Source organism: Manis javanica, chromosome 16 (genome assembly GCF_040802235.1).
Source record: "Manis javanica isolate MJ-LG chromosome 16, MJ_LKY, whole genome shotgun sequence".
NCBI classification, from domain to species: Eukaryota; Metazoa; Chordata; class Mammalia; order Pholidota; family Manidae; genus Manis; species Manis javanica.
This window is the reverse complement of record NC_133171.1, coordinates 20,143,721-20,163,818: the sequence shown is the minus strand read 5'-3', so window position 1 is coordinate 20,163,818 and position 20,098 is coordinate 20,143,721. Positions and strand designations below refer to the sequence as shown.

Here is a 20,098-nt window from a genome sequence, read left to right as displayed (position 1 = left end):
AGATCAGACAATGCAAACTTTAAGGGAAGAGGACTAGAGATAAAGAAGGATATTGTATAATTATTTTAATCCACTAGGAGATATATTCTAAATTTCTATGCAGCTAACATTTTACAACTGTGAAGCAAAATTTGAGAAAATTGTTCAACTTCCATACAGGGTGGAGGATGACTCCACATAGGTCGGCTACTGGATGACTGACTTTCCAGCTGGGAAAAAATTTAAAAGGCCAGATAAAATACTAAAAATATTCCCTGAAAGGCAGCAGCAGAGGCCAGTGAGGCCAAAGACGCCACAGGATGGCGCCTCTCAGGGGAGAGCTGGGGATGCCCGCCATTCTTTGGTATCATCTGGCAGTTCTGGGATTTGGCAAAAGGTTGGTAATCCAAGTTTGGCCCTGGTAGAGAGCTGCTGCTTTAGAACACAGAAAATAGGTAAGCATTTGGTAGGTACTCAGGTCTAGAGAAACAAAATTGAAAATTAACAGAACTTAAACATACCTTTTTGAGATATTTGTTATGAAGTTCAGTGGGGCAAAAGGCAGAAAACTGAGCAAAAAACCTGTGAGGATGGCAGAATTTCCCAAGCCATCTATGCTGAGGAGGCAAGACCTACTAGGGCCTGGAGGGACCTAGTTGAATAAACTGAGTTCACCATTTAACACCATGGAGGGTGATACCTAAGAATCAGGGGTACCAGAGGTAAACTGAGTCTTATCAAAACTGAAACCTGGCCTCATCTCAGTTCATTCCCTAATTACATTAAAACAATTGGTTCCTTCCTCTGTATCTATTATAGAGAAAGGTGACTCTTTTCTGCAAAGTATGACATATTCTGAGGTCCCTAGCATTTCTTATTCACAATGTCCAGCATTTAATAAAAATGACTAGGCATGCCAAAGGATAGGCCCATGTGAACAATAACCATGAAATGCCATTAGCAGCAGTCCTCCAATGGATAAAGGTATTAAAGTTATCAGACAAAATAACTTTGAAATATCTATGATTAATACATATTCAAGAAACCATAGGGAAAACTGAATAAATATAATGAAAAGATAAAGAATTTGACCAGTACTGGGATCTATAAAAACAATCACCTGGAAGTTCTAGAACTGAAAAAAAAAAAGTCTGAAATTAAGGTCTTAATAGATAGATTTTAATGTCAAATTAGGCACAAGAGAGGACAAGACTGGTAAACTAGGAAGACAAGATGGGTAAACTAGAAAACAAATCATAAGAAAATATCCAAATTAAGCTATATAGAGAAAAAAAGAGTGGAAAATAAAAGAAAGAGAATAACAGGAATGTGGAATGAGGTAATAAGGCTGACAAATCTGTACTGGAGTCTCAGAAGGAAAAGAGAGATAAAATGTGACACAGCAATATTTCAAGATAAAACAGCCCCAAATAATCCAAAAGTAGTGAGACAGTAAACCAACATGCACAAGGCTCTGTGAATTTCAAGCATGATAAAATGTAAATTAAAATATATGTATTTGTAGTAAGAATGCTGAAAATCAAAAACAAAGAGAAAAATCTTTAAAAAAACTAGAAAGACATGTTACTTTCAAGTAGCAATAGTAAGCCTGACATAAGACTTTTCAACAGAAACTTTGAAAACCAGAAGATAGCAAAATGAGCTCTATAAAGTGCTGAAAAATAAATAAATGCCAACCTAGGATATCATGCCTGCTGAAATTAGTTTTCAAAAGTTAAAGCAAAATAAAAGAGTTTTCAAACAAATAGGCAAACAGAAATTGTCACCAGCAGATCTTCACTAAAAGAAATACTAATTTTTCAGGCAAAAATAAATGATCCCTGATAAAATCTGAAAATGCTAGGACTGAAGTGTAATAGGAGGGTAAATACATGTGTGTGCGATTCCAGAGACTATCGCTCTTTGAAAACAACAGAGTGCCCTGCAAGTCGAAATGCATGAAGAAATAAAATGTGTTAAGAAATTAAAATACAAGATGAAATAATAAAAGAGCAGGAGGGAGATATACGAAGTCAAAAAATGTTCTAAGATTCTGGTATTGCAGAGAAAATTGCACGAGTATGATTCATAATAACCTTAAATAAAAAGTGCATGCTATAATAATGTCAGTGCTTGAAAAAAGGAGTGAAATAGTTATAGAAGAAAAATGAAACAAGAATGCATGAATCTGAAAGAAAGAAGAAGTGTAAAAGAGGATATCGAATTGAAAATAGTGAGCAGATAAATGACAATTACAAGTGTATCAATATTTATGTTAAATTAATATGGACAAAATATTCTGAGTAAGTACCAAGATAGTCAGACTCAGTAAAAGGAAATGCAGCTCTATACTGCAAAAGACACAAACATGAGGATATAGAAAGGATGAAATAAAGAGATATGCCAAGCAAGTATTAACCAAAAGAAACCTGGACTAACTATTAATGTCAGGTTAAATAGACTTTAAATGCAAAGAACATTGCTAGAAATAAAGAGTGGTATTTCATAATTATAAAGAGAAAAAATAGAATTCTAGTTGTTTGAATCTAATAACATAGCTTTAATGTATATTCATCATGAATTGAGAGAACTCAAAAAACTAGACAAACTTACAATGAAGAAAGAGACTTTCACACACCTCTTTCAATAGCTTTACAAAAAGAAAGGTAAACAAAAAGTGAGGGTATGGATGATTAGAACAACAAAAAAAAAACAACACTGTCAGCCTGACTGACATACGTGGAACTCAGCAAGGAGGGGATTCACATTCTTTTCAGTTGCCTCTGAGACAGTTACTGAAACTGACAGTATGCTGGGTCATAATTTAAAATGATTGAAATTATTCAGAATATTTTCTTTGATCACAGTGAAAGTCAGGTTGCCATCAAAAGAAAAAGATACATAACACCCATTGCTTTGAAATTAATGTTTAGGTCAAAAGAGAAATCGCAATTGAAATACTTTAATGAAACATGACATATCAGAGCATGTGGTATGGTTTTAAAATCATGCCCAGAGAGAAATGATAGCTCCTTAGATATATATTGGGAGACAAATGAGTCTTAAAGTCAATAATCACATTTCTATCTCAAGGAGCCAGGGGAAAAGCAGCACATTAAACCAAAAAGCAAAGAAATTATGAAGATAGGATAGAAAAATGACATGTAAAATCAATAATATCCAAAGTCGGTTCTTTGAAAATTAATAAAATTAATGAAATAAAGATTGATCAAGAAAAATAAAGAGAATGATCAATATCAGTAATGAAAATGCTTACATTATAGTCTTAGCACTTAATAAAGAAAATAGCAGAATATTATGAACAACTTTACACCAGTAAATCTGATAATTTAGAAACGGAGATGTCCCTCAGCACGCACACACACACACACACACACACACACACACACACACACACACACACAGCCATAAAATATGATTTTCACTATTTTTCATGGGGGGAAGGGCTAATAAAACTGACAAGGGCTCACAAATGCCTAAGTGGCCCTATTCCCACTGAAACCCCTGGGGCTTCTATTACTAAAATGAAAACAGGAACAATGAGTTCTGGGTACAATTGGTGGTTTGTGCCCCAGCCTACACCTGTGGCCGCTCCTGTTCATGAACGTTGTTCACGCAGACACAACTCGAACTTCCACCCGGTAACTACATACAGCGTCCAGACCCCTACGTGACGCCTCTGACCAGGGACACATAAACTCATAAACAAATTACACGCTCCCTCCCATGTTCAACAAGTAAAGGCAAATAGGAATGGAATAGACCCAGGGAAATAATGCAAACAGAACGAAACAAACTGAAGGCCCTCCTTCTCATAAAAGGGAAGAACTAAAAACACAGAACCTTGAATGTGAAATCCGTCGGGCAGGAAAGGCAAAAAACTCCTTGTCCTGGAATGAGCTAATTTCTTTATTGGATACTGATTCTGTTCTTCAAAAGGCACTCTTCATTCTTCATGGCTGATGGATTTGGTCCTTACTTTATCTGTCATTCTATGAGGCTTCCCTGATTTTAGAGCTCACCCTCTGCTGAAGCTGACTGGGGGCCCGGGTCGTAGTTGCTCGTCAGCCAGACTTCTGGTTTCCTCACCTGAGCAGAAGCAGCAATCACGGGAGCCAGTAGCCCTGGGACTGTGGAAAAGAACAGACTCCTTCAGTTTTGCGTGAAGCCTGACCCAATGCCTGTTATCCACACACATCACCTTCTGAATTTTTCAGCTGTATTTGTAGATTTCTGAACCCGTTTGGCTTTCACTCTGATATGGTCTCATTTTCTCAGTATTTTAATATTCTTGCTGCTAAAGCCAACCTTTCTGACTATAGTACAACCAGAAAATTATTTATATTCACATTCTTTTTCTGACATTTTAATGGAATTTGAAAAGTAGTAGGAATGAGAAATTCAGGAAACAACAGTTCTCTCTCTTAAACCTCATTTCATTAGAGTTGGCTTTTCCTGCAGCATTTGTGTTCTTTTATATCTATGTATTATCATTTTTTGTATAGGTATTATGGATTTCTTAAAGGAGTTACAAATCTAATTGGAATGTTGGGAGCATTAATTTCTTCTAGTCTGACTGGAGTGATTCTTGGTCAGGTAAGGAACATTTAGACATGGGTAGTTATCTTTATAAATATTATTTGTACAGAGAAAGAAGGTAATACATATACAAAAAATTGCAAAAGAGACATCAGCAGGAGCTAAGTAATGAGTTTTTAATGTCATATTAAACTTGATCAAATCAGGCAACCTTCCAAATTTACAGATAATACAATTTCCTATTGCACATCAATTAGTTGTGGTAGGAACGAATTGTTGGTCATTGGAACAGAAGCGGCCCTCTGTGACTTTTAATGATGAATGTGTGGCTTGATAAAAACAGGTCTTTGGGTGAGTGGTGACATTAAGTGACAAGATACAGTTTTTTTCAGAAAAGAAATGAAAAATCTGGAGCAAACAGAATTTTAAAAGGCCAAAAGAAACCCTTCTAAAAGGTCAACTTCTATTTCTACAAGTGTTGTGAAATCCACCTCTTACAAATGTTTAAAATGCACTACAATTTTAATGATCATTTTAAATGCATGCCTGATCTTGGAAAAAAATGAGAAAATTTCAGAGATCAAAAATTAACAAAGAGCTTGATTCCTTCAAGGTAAAGGACCATCAAAGTCACCAGCTGCTTTGAGGACCCAGCCTGGGTAATCTGCAGCCTCAGTGGTAATTGACAAACAGAGAATAAGAGACAAAAATCCCAAAATCACTAATACAAGATGAGTCAGAATGGAAATGCAGGCATAAATCTGTACTCGCTAAGGACTACACCCTCATACACGAGCACCATGAAGCTCATATATTAACTTGGCTTCTTTGGAGGAAAACCTACAAGCTGAGAATTAGAAGTGTGCAGGCAATGCCTCCAAATCCTCCTTATCTCATGACTTGGGCCAGGGAGAGATGGTTTGCAATCCCCAGGCCAAATTTCCCATAGAGAGGAGCCCTCCACCATCATGTTCTATGTACTTATGGTATCAGAAAGGCAGGAAAAGTCATTGTAATAATGAGAACTCCCTGGTCAGAGAAGTGGCCTGACTAGAAAAGGAGAACTCCAGGAGACCAAGGTGTGTTTTATCCCCGTGAGCATAGAGCCTATTCAGCCTGTTTGTCTGTTGAATACACTCAGATGTGCTGAGCTGACTTCCAAAGGTCATTAGGTGAGTTAACTTCTCTGCTAACTTCCAAAAGGTGGGAGGAAATGTGGCTCCAGAACAATCCAAAGTTGTCCTTGCCCAGTAAGGAAACATCTGTCTCAGTCTCAGCTTCAAAGGCAGAAGAATAACTGAATGAAGATCTTCTAAACATTTGAATCAAGAAACCAATTTACACAAAGGCTTGTGGCCCAAATTCAAACTCTATTTGCTTCAAATACCATAAGCCAAGAATTGAATTCTAAGTAGTCCACGGATGCCTAGTAGGAACAAATAAAATTTTTCTGGAGAAACTCTCCCTAAAGTCATACTCCAGAATTTTCTCACACATAAAGTTTTATTAAACATGATTTCACAGTCAACCAGAAAGCATGAAACCCTTGAAGAAATAGGTGTCGTGTGAAAATTAGAAGAATAAAAACCCAAAGAATCATATCCTCAGAGATATTGGAAATCTATGCATTCTTTAAAGAAGTAAAAGAGAGGATTGAAAAAATAAAGAAACAGAATCCGACAAAGAACCAAATCTAACCTCTGGCAATTAAAAATATAAAAATTGAAATAAAAATGCTCAGATCAAATACAGCTAAAAAGAGAATTAGTGGTGCTTCTGGGAGAGTAAGCAGTTAATGAAGACAATTTAAAAGCCTGGAAAAATATCAAAAGAATCTTTTGTAAAGCTTCAGAGAACTAAAGAGATAGAAAGCTTTAACAGGAAAGATCTGGGGGAAGCCAGGACCTGCAAGAACTGAGTGGAGGACTAGGGGTTATTTTCTCACTAGGGTGAAGAAAGCTGCTCTCCAGGGCCAGTCAGGATGAAGACCTTGAAAAATTAAGTTAGAATTTAATCCGAGAGCTTCCAAGTGCTTCATGGGAAGAATAAAGGCTAACAAAAACAAACCAGCCCTCACAAGGTCCGCTTTGAGTCATCTGGATAGACCAGAAAACAGCAAACCTCAACTTAGAGGGGTTCAGAAGTGCTAGTGTCCCAGACGAGCCTGAACATAGCAAAGAAGAACGCTGCTTGCAGGAAGATAGCATCACCAATCAAATTATTACTAGAAATAGTTTTTGAGCACAATCTTCTGCAAACAACAAAAGGTAATCAGGCACACTGAGGAGGCATGACAAAATGGGGGAGACCAGCAGAATGCACACAACAGCAAATAGCTGCAGCAGAAACAGACTCAAGGACTACAGTAACGGGCTCTTCAAATCAGACGGTAACACCAGCACGTACTCTCTGTTAAAGTACAAGCCAAGCTTGAAAGTTTCTGCAGAAGGCTCAAAACTGTAAGTCATATAGAATATTTGAAAAAGTACTAAAAATAGTTGTTTTTTTTTGTTTTCTGTTTTCCCTGTTAATGTGTAATTTAATAATTCATTTTGAATATGCATCAATATTTTAGCCCCATAAGTAGTGTCATTTTCCAGGGTCAAATTGTGTTTTATTCTTTGATTTTTGATTTTTTGATTAAAAAATTTTTTAATTAAGGTATGGTTGATATACACTCTTATGAAGGTTTCACATGAAAAAAACAATGTGGTTACTAGATTTACTCATATTATGAAGGCCCCCCCACACCCCAATGCAGTCACTGCCCATCAGTGCAGCAGGATGCCAGAGATCCACGATGTGCCTTCTCTGTGCTACACTGTTCTCCCCGTGATCCCCCCACACCACGTGTACTAAACATAACACCCCTCAGTCCCCTTCTCCCTCCCTCCCCACCCACCCTCCCACACCCCCTCCCCTTTGGTAACCACTAGTTCATTTGTGGAGTCTCTGAGTCTGCTGCCATTTTGTTCCTTCAGTTTTGCTTCATTGTTATACTCCACAAATGAAGGAAATCATTTGGCATTTGTCTTTCTCCACTTGGCTTATTTCACTGAGCATAATGTCCTCCAGCTCCATCCATGTTGCTGCAAATGATAGGATTTGTTTCTTTCTTATGGCTGAATAGTATTCCATTGTGTATATGTACCACATCTTCTTTATCCATTGATCTGCTGATGGACACTTAGGTTGCTTCCATGTCTTGGCTATTGTAAACAGTGCTGTGATGAACATAGGGGTGCATGTGTCTTTTTGAATTTGAGAACTTGTATTCTTTGGGTAAATTCCAAGGAGAAGGATTCCAGGGTCAAATAGTATTTCTATTTTTAGTCTTTTGAGAAACCTCCATATTGGTTTCCACAACGGTTAAACTAGCTTACTTACATTCCCACCAGCAGTGTAGGAGGTTCCCCTTTCTCCACATCCTTACCAGCATTTGTTGTTCTTAGTCTTTTCAATGCTGGCCATCCTTGCTGGTGTGAGGTGATATCTCATTGTGGTTTTAATTTGCATTTCCCTTATGATTAGTGATGTGGAGCATCTTTTCATGTGTCTGTTGGCCATCTGAATTTCTTTGGAGAACTGTCTGTTCATATCCTCTGCCCATTTGTTAATCAGGTTATTTGCTTTTTGGGTGTTGAAGTGCGTGTAACTTTATATATTTTGGATGTTAACCCCTTGTCAGATATGTCATTTACAAATATATTCTCCCATACTGTAGGATGCCTTTTTGTTCTGGTGATGATGTCCTTTGCCATACAAAAACTTTTTAGTTTGATGTAGTCCCATGAGTTCATTTTTGCTCTTGTTTCCCTTTCTCAAGGAGATGTGTTCAGGAAGAAGTTGCTCATGCTTATATTCAGGACATGTTTGCCTATGTTGTCTTCTAAGAGTTTTATGGTTTCATGACTTGCATTCAAGTCTTTAATCCATTTCGAGTTTGCTTTTGTGTATGGGGTTAAACAATAATCCAGTTTCATTCTCTTACATGTAGCTGTCCAGTTTTGCCAACACCAGCTGTTGAAGAGGCTGTCATTTCCTCATTGTATATCCATGGCTCCTTTATCAAACCAATTGACCATATATGGTTGGGTTTATATCAGGGCTCTCTAGTCTGTTCCATTGGTCTATGGGTCTGTTCTTGTGCCAGTACCAAATTGTCTTGATTACTGTGGCTTCGTGGTAGAGCTTGAAGTTGGGGAGCATAATACCCCAGCTTTATTCTTCCTTCCTAGATTGCTTTGGCTCTTCAAGGTCTTTTGTGGTTCCATATGAATTTTAGGACAATTTTCTCTAGTTTTTTGAAGAATGCTGTTGGTATTTTGATAGGAATTGCATTGAATCTATAGATTGCTTTAGGCAGGATGGCCATTTTGACCATATTAATTCTTCCTAGCCAAGAGCATGGGATGAGTTTCCATCTGTTAGTGACCTCTTTACTTTCTCTTAAGAGTGCCTTGTAGTTTTCAGGGTATAGGTCTTTCACTTCCTTGGTTAGGTTTATTTCTAGGTATTTTATTATTTTTTTAATGCAATTGTGAATGGAATTTTTTTCCTGATTTCTCTCTCTGCTAGTTCATTGTTAGTGTATAGGAATGCCACAGATTTCTGCATATTAATTTTGTATCCTGCAACTTTGCTGAATTCAGATATTAGATATAGTAGTTTGGGTGTGGATTCTTCAGGGTTTTTTATGTACAATATCATGTCATCTGCAAACAGGGACAGATTAACATCTTCCCTACCAATATGGATGCCTTTTATTTCTTTGTGTTGTCTGATTGCCATGGCTAGGAACTCCAGTACTACATTGAATAGAAGTGGGAAAAGTGGGCATCCTTGTCTTGTTCCATAGCTTAAAGGAAAAGCTTTCAGCTTCTTGCTGTTAAGTGTAATGTTGGCTGTGGGTTTGTCATATATGGCCTTTATTAAGTTTAGGTACTTACTTGCCCTTTATATGCATTTTGTTGAGAGTTTTTATCATGAATGGATGTTGAATTTTGTCAAATGCTTTTTCAGCATCTATGGAGATGATCATGTGATTTTTGTCCTTCTTTTTGTTGATGTGGTGGATGATGTTGATGGATTTTTGAATGTTGTACCATCCTTGCAACTGTGGAATAAATTCTATTTGATCATGATGGATGATATTTTTGATGTATTTTTGAATTTGGTTTGCTAATATTTTGTTGAGTATTTTTGTGTCTATGTTCATCAGGGATATTGGTCTGTAATTTTCTTTTTTTGTGGTGTATTTGCCTAGTTTTGGTATTAGAGTGATGTTGGCCTCATAGATGAGTTTGGAAGTATTCCCTCCTGTTCTATTTTTTGGAAAACTTTAAGGAGAATGGGTATTAGGTCTTCACTAAATGTTTGATAAAATTTAGTGGTGAAGCCATCTAGTCCAGGAGTTTTGTTCTTAGGTAGTTTTTTGATTACCAGTTCAATTTCGTTGCTGGTAATTGGTCTGTTCAGATTTTCTGTTTCTTCCTTGGTCAGCTCTGGAAGGCAGTATTTTTCTATAAAGTTGTCCATTTCTTCTAGGTTATCCAATTTATTACCATATAATTTTTCATAGTATTCTCTAATAATTCTTTGTATTTCTGTGGTATCCATAGTGATTTTTCCTTTCTCATTTCTGATTCTGTTTATGTGAGTAGACTCTCTTTTTTTCGTGATATGTCTGGCTAGGGGTTTATCTATTTTGTTTATTTTCTTGAAGAACCAGCCCTTGCTTTCATTGATTCTTTCAATTGTTTTATTCTTCTCAATTTTATTTCTTGCTGCTCTAATCTTTATTATGTCCATCCTTCTACTGACTTTGGGCCTCATTTGTTCTTGTTTTTCTAGTTTCATTAATTGTGAGTTTAGACTGCTTATATGGGATTGCTCTTCTTTCCTTAGGTAGGCCTGTATTGCAATATATTTTTCTCTTAGCACAGCCTTGGCTGCGTCCCACTGATTTTGTGTTGTTAAATTATTGTTGTCACTTGTCTCCATATATTGCTTGATCTCTGTTTTTATTTGGTCATTGATCTCTTGGTTATTTAGGAGCATGTTGTGAAGCCTCCATGTGTTTGTAGGATTTTTCATTTTCTTTGTGTAATTTATTTTTAGTTTCATACCTTTGTGGTCTGAGAAACTGGTTGGTACAATTTCAACCTTTTTGAATTTACTGAGGCTCTTTTTGTGGCCTAGTATGTGATCTATTCTTGAAAATGTTCCAGGTGCACTTGAGAAGAGTGTGTACCCTGCTGCTTTTGGATGGAGTGTTCTGTAGATGTCTGTTAGGTCCATCTGTTCTAATGCGTTGTTCAGTGCCTCTGTGTCCTTACTTACTTTCTGCCTGGTTGATCTGTCCTTTGGAGTGAGTGGAGTGTTGAAGTCTCCTAGAATGAATGCATTGCATTCTATTTCCCCTTTTAATTCTGTTAGCATTTGTTTCACATATGTAGGTGCTCCTGTGTTGGGAGCATAGATATTTATAATGGTTATATCTTCTTGTTGGATTGACCCCTTTATCATTATGTAATGTCCTTCTCTGTCTCTTGTGGCTTTCTTTGTTTTGAAGTCTATTTTGTCTGATACAAGTACTGCAACTCCTGCTTTTTTCTCTCTGTTAGTTGCATGAAATATCTTTTTCCATCCATTCACTTTTAGTCTGTGTATGTCTTTGGGTTCAAAGTGAGTCTCTTGTAGGCGGCATATAAATGCGTCTTGTTTTTTTTATCCTTTCAGTGACTCTATGTCTTTTGATTGGTGCATTCAGTCCATTTACATTTAGAGTGATTATCAATAGGTATGTACTTATTGCCATTGCAGACTTTAGATTCATGGTTACCAAAGGTTCAAAGTTAACTTCCTTACTATCTAAGAGTCTAACTTAACTCACTTAGTATGCTGTTACAAACACAATCTAAAGGTTATTTTCTTTTTCTTCACCTTTTTATTCCTCCTCCATTCTTTATATATTAGGTATCATCCTCTGTATTCTTTGTCTATCCCTTGATTGACTTTGGGGATAGTTAATTTAATTTTGCATTTGCTTAGTAATTAGCTGTTCTCCTTTCTTTACCATGGTTTTATCACCTCTGATGACAGCTATTAAACCTTAAGAACACCTCCATCTATAGGAGTCCCTCAAAAATACACTATAGAGATGGTTTGTGGGTAGTAAATTCTCTCAGTTTTTGCTTATCTGGAAATTGTTTAATCCCTCCTTCAAATTTAAATGATAATCTTGTTGGATAAAGTAATCTTGGTCCCAGGCTGTTCTGCTTCATGGCATTAAATACATCATGCCACTCCCTTCTGGCCTGTAAGGTTTCTGCTGAGAAGTCTGATGTTAGCCTGATGGGCTTTCCTTTGTATGTGATCTTATTTATCTCTCTGGCTGCTTTTAATAGTCTGTCCTTATCCTTGATCTTTGCCATTTTAATTACTCTATGTCTTGGTGTTGTGTTCCTTGGGTTCCTTGTGTTGGGAGATCTGTGTACCTCCATGGCTTGAGAGACTATCTCTTTCCCCTGTATTGGGGAAGTTTTCAGAAATTACCTCCTCAAAGACTCTCTATCTCTTTCTCTCTCTCTTCTTGTTCTGGCACCCCTATAATGCGATTATTGTTCTGTTTCAATTGGTCACACAGTTCTCTCAATATTCTTTCCTTCTTAGAGATCCTTTTTTCTCTCTGTGCCTCAGCTTCTTTGTATTCCTCTCCTCTAGTTTCTATTTCATTTATTGTCTCCTCCACCGTATCCAACCTGCTTTTAATACCCTCCATTGTGCTCTTCAATGATTGAATCCTGACCGGAAATTATTACTGAGTTCTTGGATTTCTTTCCATACCTCCATTAGCATGTTGATGATTTTTATTTTGACCTCCCTTTCAGGAAGAGTCATAAGGTCCATGTCATTTAAATCTTTCTCTGGAGTTATATTAATTTTACTCTGGACCGGGTTCCTTTGGCGTTTCATATTTGTGTATGGCACCCTCTAGTGTCCTGAAGCTCTACTCTCTGGAGCTACTCAGCCCCTGAAGCAATGTCAGGGGTCACAGGGGAGCTTCACTGGTGCCTTGGGGGAGGAAAGAGCTGTTCCCCACTTCCTGGCTGCTGTGCCTGTCTCCACTGCCTGAGCCAGTGGGCCGGGCACACAGGTATAAGTTTTTGTCCCAGAGCAGCTGGATATGGATCCCTGCTTTCCACAAGTGGCTGGAATCTCAGTCTCTCCAGGAATTCTGCCTGTCTTAGCTTTCCAACCCTGTAATCATGAGAGTATCATGAAAGCACCATGAAATGTAGGTTTGTGCTCCCAGAGCAGATCCCTCCCTGCTCCATTTCTCTTCCTCCTGCCGGTGAGCTGGGGTGGGGAAAGGGCTTGGGTCCCACCAGGCCACAGCTTTGGTATGTTACCCTGTTCCGTGAGGTGTGCTCTTTTCTCTGGGTGTATGCAGTCTGGCACAGTCCTGTTTCCTGTTGCTCTCTCAGGGTTAGTTGTATTAATTATATTTTCGTATTATATGCAGTTTTAGGAGGAAGCCTCTGTCTCACCTCTCATGCTGCCATCTTTAATCCTCTCCTCAAAAAAATAGTTTTAAAAATGGAAAATTTAAAAACAAAATTAGGAACTCAGTGGATGAACTTGACATATATAGCTGCAATGCTAACAAGCCAAATCCTGGGAGCAGAAAACTACAAAAGTTTTCCCTTTCTTGGCTGATGGAGACATCACAAGTCACCTGGTGGGTTAAGCGGGGAGAGCCCCTTCCCTAAGCATTCCCAGTGGCCGAGGCAGAGAAAAGGTGGGTAGTGAGTCATGCGACGTCTCTTTAACCTTCTGCTCCACCTCATGGTCCAAAGGAGTTGCACGGCTGAACTTGACTTTAAGGGGGCTATGGAGTGCTACCTTATCATGTGCCATTTGGTCAAGAAAGAGGACCAAAATGTTTGGTGAGCAACTTACTGATTATGTCAGTCTACTCTTCCACTCACCAAAAATTCAGTTTACTCTTCCTGCCTGTGGGACAATTTTACTCCTCCATACAGGATGTGGCACAAACCCAGAGTCCCACCTAGTTGCAGCATCAAGTTCAAAGTGCAGAATGCATCATCCCTTCACTGGAAGATAAAGCACGACACCCTTCTACAGCAGGGGTGACATGCCCCATTGTGCTGTAAACTATCACAGCACAGGGATCCAATGGCCATAATAAATACTTCCTTTCAGAACAGGAAGACTGGTAGACAGACAGCAGGTCCATAGTAATACCAATACCCTGCCAGTCGCAAACATGTTTATGATATATTTCCAAATGAAAAACCATATACATTTTTGGCTTTAACACCATGTATATCATAATGTCATTTTTATATATGAAAATGATATGGACATTGACACAGATCAGAAGATAGACAAATAGTGATTATCTTTGTAGAGTGAAATCATGACCGTTTTTGCCCCTTATGAGTTTTCCATGTTAATGACCTGCATTGAGCCTAAATTAATTTTAATATTCTATTTTAAATGTTAAAAAATGCAACAACAAGCCCCATAATTTATAATTACTTTGTCTTTAATTCTTCAGGATCCAGAATCTTCCTTGTTTAAAACTTTCTACCTGATTGTGGCCGTTAATGTGATAAGCCTCATTTTCTGCCTTGTATTTATTAAAGCAGAAATTGAAGACTGGGCTAAAGAAGGACAACACACACGCCTCTGAAGGTAGGAAGTACTTAGATTAAGAAACAGATTTTTTTTTTTAAACTGGCAGTGTTGGTGCAAGTGCACTGAAGATGACTCCTGAACAAACTGTGGTGTTGCTGACTGAGATGGGGAAAGATAAGGGGTGCGGTTTTGGAAGAGAAGAGGGCCCCATGCAAAGCATGAAACTATATGACATCCTGATGGGGATGGTATGCAGCCCAGAGGATGTACTACCCTTGATTCTGGGAGATACTGGAGCTAGAGATATAAATTTGGAAGCCTGGGCCCCTCTAACATTTAAAGGTGAGAAGGGAAGGGGATGTCTGCAAGGGTGCCTGGGAAGGGCCTTCAGTGAAGTAGGAAGAACCGAAGACTGGGGTATTTCAGAAAAGAGGTAAGAATGAGTACCCATGACAAATGCTACCCCGAGGTCAAATTACATAAGGTTTGAGAATTTCCTAATGGATTTGGCAAGAGGCACCTTAAGGTCACCCTGAGTAGAATGGTTTTGAAATGAATCATGGAGACAAAGGCTCCATTAAAGTTCAAGAGTGCCTTTCTTTAAACTCTGTCAGTGGTAAAATAGAGAAATGTGTTTTTGTAAACCTGTTTCAGCTACTACACAAGTAAGAATTGATAGGTGTGGGACATACCCATTTTATAAACTTCTATGAATTCAGGGATCCAGGTGCTGTGCATCCACGGCTGTTAACATCACAGAAAGAGAGACATGGGAGACATGGCGTACATCCTGATGAAAGAGCGCACCACCACCGAGGTCCTGCTGCGAGGACCACACTGAGATGATCTAGCCCCTGGATAGAGCTACTGTTTGTAATAAGAAGCAGGCAGGACGGAGAACGTGTTGAACTAAATTCTAAGGATATCATCAGCAAATCTAAACCGTGAGAATTTTACAGGTCAAAGACTCAGATTCCGTAACAAATAAATAAATTAAAAGGAAAAAGAAAAAGGTTGGAGAAAGTAGCCTCTAGATTAGAAGGGACTTTAAAGACATACTAACTTTTCTGGCAAGTCTAACTCTACTCATATATATACATGGGTGATAAATCTATAAGTACATGCACAGAAAACATTACTCTAGATGTCAGGATAGTTATTACTTTTAGGGGCAGGGAGAGATTGTGATTAGGATAGACCACATGGAAGCTTCTGGGGTCTTGGCAGTATTCTATTTTTCATGTCCAGGGTGGCTATTAAAAGTATTCATTGAGTTACACATTTGTTTTGTGCATTTTTCTATATCTATGGTTTATAATAAAGGAAGGAAGGCAAGGAGGGAGGGAGACAGAGGACATGAACTGGGGGAATGGAGACAGCAGAAACAGACAACTCTGCAAAGGGAATCAGAGACATGGCATGGTACCTGTAGGGGTATGTGGCACTGGGGGCTTTTGTTTGTTGTTTGTTTTAGAATTGGTTATGGGGACAAATACGGTGGGTCAATATATGGGTTGGTATTTTATCTGTGCAATAAGCAGTGAGGTTTTTACTTAAGAGGGACTAGTTGGGAGGAGGAAATAAGAATTTCACATTGGAAAGGGGTAAAATTACCATTATGAATGAATGATATGATTATTCACCTAGAAAAATCCAACTTGGTTGACTAGAAAGCTATAGAAATAATAAATGCATGCAGTAAGTTTCCTGACTAACCTATTAGTACAGAAATAATTTTTTTCAGGTTAAACAAGAATAACCATTTAGCAAATTTATTGAAAGAAATGATCTAAGTGATGATTGGAGGGAAATTTGATAGTTTTAATAAAAAAATTAAATGGATTCAGTACTGTTGGTACTAAGAATTTCCATAATGGTGCACTCACAAAATTTAATCAAGATGCATTTATACTCAATATTGCTTATTAAAAATGGCAAAGATGTAGATAAAAAATGTAGTCTTAGTTAATAGATTAACTAAGAGTCAGTGTAGTCTTAGTTAATAGATTCTGTATAAATGAATGGAATATAACCAGCAGTTGAACAATATGGGAGATCATACAAATGTTTTAATATAGAAATTACTGAGGTCTTTATGAATAAACACATAACAACACTAGGATATATTTCATAGGTTAACAAAGGTTTACCTTCTCTTTCCAAGGTACAGAGTTGGACACATCTATGGCAGTAATCATTTTATTCAGACCCTATACATTTTATTTGTTTCTATATATGTGACCTATTAAATACAAAATGTTATACTACTAAAGTTTTCTACTATTGTTATTTCTATTCACTTCTGTTTCTGCTCAGGCAATCATTATTGAACATTCTGATGTTATATTACAATTTCAAAAAATTTTGACAAGTGAATCTTAATTGGAAATCATAGAGAACATGGATATTTATGACCATCATTCTCTCCTGACTTTAACACGAGCCACTCTCCACATCAAGGAGCCTACTTTGCGTACCTGTGGGCGGTAGGATGCTTACTGGCCCACAGAGCCGCCCATCAGTCACGGGACTCTGAACCCAGGGGAGAAGTGCAGAGGGAACACACAGCACCTGGGTCCCATCGGTCAGTGGTGACAGTCACCACAGAGACCTGCCCGCAGAGTCCCTCCTGGCACTATGGGTGGGGAGGCAGCCGGAAGATCGGGGAAAGTGGTGGGCATGGGCAAGCCGAGACCTCAGGGGGGCGGGGAGAGGACGGGGGTGGGGGCGAGAGAAGCTGCATGGAGCCCCAGTGCTGAAAGGGGAGAGAGCCCCGGGCTGGGGAGCAAGCTGCAGGGGCGCAGGACCAGCCAGGAGAGCGCGCTGTCTGCGCCCGGGGACAGCAAACCTGTGGGGACCTGCTTTTAGCCCCCAACTTGCCCTTGTCTTTATTGGGTTTCACCAAATTCATAGTGAACCTGCCTGGAGTGGGAAACCCCCTCCTCCTCAAGCAACAGAACTTTAATTTTGATTTTCTGAAATTATCAGTCTTTTCCATTTTGTGATTTTCGCTCTTAACTGCATTATGATATTGCAACCTCAAATTTTTTGTTTGTGTGTTTGTTTTTGATTCCCTGGAATACTTTTTTGTATTCTTTAAATTTCACTTGAGTCATTTCATGGAATATTTGGTTCTTACAAAGTGTACCTAACTGGGGTCACGTATTTCATCCCCTCAGAGCTATCTCCTTCCTACAGATGAGTTGAATCCAACTGCATTTATTATCATTACAAATATACTTCATTTTCTGTTACTTTATATTCCCTTAAAAAATTTCCTCATTCTTGTGGTCCTCCCTCTACTCCAGCCCCTTTAGTGCCTCTAGCAATTTGGAAGGTTTATGGAATATTTTAAATTTTGATTGTGCTTACACTTTCATTAAATCTTTGAAAATGTGTTAATTTTCATTGGCATGCTATTTTCTCTTTCTGCCCTCTCCCTTCCAAAATATCTAACACATTCAACTTTTCTAATTCTTTTTCTCTGGTCAGAACTGATTCTACCTGAGCTTACAATTCCCCAAACATGATGTGGGTATAATTTTCTCCATTACCTGGTCTTGTTAGGCTCGGGCTGGAGGGCCGGAAGTGTGGAATCCGCCTCGCAGCCCCTGGGCTCCGACCGACAGACAGCGCAGGGAATGCCAGCCCAGGCAGCAGGGTGGTTGGGAGATGTTTTCCTCCACGCTGCTTTTTGTTGTGTTGATTGCTGTTACGTCCACACGTACCTGTAACCTATCCTCCATCAGGTGCACACAGCTTTTGCTTTCCGAATCAGCAGTATTTTTCCATCAGGGGCAAAACACACGTTGTTGCAAAACTGTTCAATCTCAACTTCCATCTTAATTGAAGAAGTTAGGGGAAGATAAAAAAGAGCTCAGTCATGGTCATGCATTTCTCCTCCAGCCCAGAGGCCATTGCCAAGGGCCAGGAACTGCAAAAGCCCGTCTGGTAACCAGATGCGCTTCTGCCCTCTTGGCTTCACCCTGGTGGGAGGACCCTGCAGGCCTAGCCCTGGGGCGTTTCCTGTCTTCCTTCCTCGGAGGAACGCCTGGGAGCCTCAATCTGATGGGCAGCTGTGAGTTGATACCAATGTCAGCTTTTCGTTTGGTCCTCGTTGTTTTAAATTTAGCAAAAAGTCCTTGCTGGTTTTGGCATGAGATAGTTTCCTAGTTTTTGTAATTTTCTATTATTGCTTCTTTGAATTTGTTTCAGTGGGTTCCTGAGACAATAGTTGTGAAAAGGGACATGCATTCCGCCTGTGGAAGTTCCTTAATGGAAGCAAGGCTTCTTTGTGCAATAGACATCAATTCAGAATATAGCAAGGAGAACTCCAAAGGAGAAGAATTATGTGAAATAGTTACCAAGATACTTAAAAAGCATATTTATGATAATATATATGTTTTTTATTTCATTAAATAATTAGAATGAACAACAGGCCTGATATAACTAATGTAATTTCAAACTAGTGATGAGCAAAACAATATATTCTGGGGTATTGGTAATAACTGTAATGTCATAAGAAAATATTTCTTATGGCATCTGAAGGGCCCCCACCAGTAAGATGGCAAACTTCCAGCTTCTCTTCGGGGTCCTCGGTTCCCGCCGGCGCCACCTGAAGCCCAATCACCTCTCCCCCGCCTCCCAATCCCAGCACCTAGCCAACAGCCACCAATCTCGTACAAGTAACACCAATCACCCCATGCCCCTTCCTATATAACCCAGCACCTTTCCCTAATAAAGCGGAATTCTCCGGTAAATTGCTGCTGTGTGTCGCTCCTTTACTTTCAGCATCAAAGTCACAGTACTGCTGATACTACTGTCGCTTGTTGCCTGCCATTCATAATGGAAAGAAATGCTAAATTTCAGTCATTGTTTAGGGATATAGAGATGTAATTTTTTTCTATATAAATTCACAGATTCCAGATTAAGAACTCCTGCTTTATAATATTCAACCAGATAAGAAATATTTTATACTGAGATAGAGAAATGAGCAACACCATCAAGAATGTCCAGCCTAAAAGAGCTTTGCAGTGTGGTGTGCATGACAGGGTGAGGGAGGGAAGGGAAGGATGAAATCTATATTTTAAAAGTTGGGACAATTCCAGGTACTGATACACCATGAAGAATATGAAATAAGGTAACATGGTAGGAATGTCCAAGTGACCTACATTAGATGGAAGAACAGAAGATGACATTTGTGCCGAGACTTTAGTGATGGGGGCCATGTGAAAATCTGGGGAAGGAGTGTTCCAAGCATAAAAAGTTACTAAGGTAAATATCTTAAGATGGGAGAGAGCTCAGCCCACCAAAGAACAGAGGACAGTGTGGCTGGGATCTAGTGAGTAAAGGGAGATGAGATTTGGAACTACAATTGACCCTTGAACAACATGAGTTCAAACTGTGTCCACTTATGTGCAATTTTTTTTCAATAACTGTATTGGAAATTTTTTTGTAAATTTGTAATAATTTGTAAAAACTCACAAACAGTGTAGCCTAGAAATAGCAAGAAATAAGAAAAAGGTATGTCACGAATACATAAAGTATATGAAGATACTAGTCTATTTGATCATTTACTGCCATAAAATCAACAGAGTAGGCTATTCATAGTTAAGTTCTTGGGGAGTCAGAAGTTACATGTGGATTTTCAACTGTACAAGGGTCAGTGTCCATAGTACTTGAGCTGTTCAAGCGTCAGCTGTTAAGGGCCAGATTCTGTAGAGTTTTTAGGTCATGGTGAGAGCGTGGTTTGAATCTAATTCTGAGTTTAACTTTTGACTCCCCCAAAACTTTATTAATAGTTTATTTGACCAGAAGCCTTACTGATAACATAAACAACACATATTTTGAATATTGTATGTGTTATACACTGTATTCTTAACAATAAACTCCA

At 38.6% G+C, this 20,098-nt stretch overlaps 1 protein-coding gene across 6 annotated transcripts in view; it reads left to right on the top strand.

Moving 5' to 3' along the window:
* LOC108383710 (sodium-dependent phosphate transport protein 1-like) overlaps positions 1-16,764 on the top strand; it is a 39,265-nt gene extending 22,501 nt beyond the window's left edge. Inside the window, exons 11-13 of one of the 6 annotated variants that reach the window (XM_073224259.1) lie at positions 4,506-4,596; positions 14,217-14,262; positions 14,925-16,759. In XM_073224259.1, coding sequence (XP_073080360.1) covers positions 4,506-4,596; positions 14,217-14,262; positions 14,925-14,956 — 169 coding nt within the window. In that variant the 3' untranslated portion in view covers positions 14,957-16,759. Of the gene's footprint in view, positions 1-4,505; positions 4,597-14,125; positions 14,263-14,924 lie in introns of all 6 variants that reach the window. The other 5 variants (XM_036994469.2, XM_036994468.2, XR_012126083.1 and 2 more) reach the window with 5 other exon arrangements.
* The last annotated feature ends 3,334 nt before the right edge of the window (positions 16,765-20,098 follow it).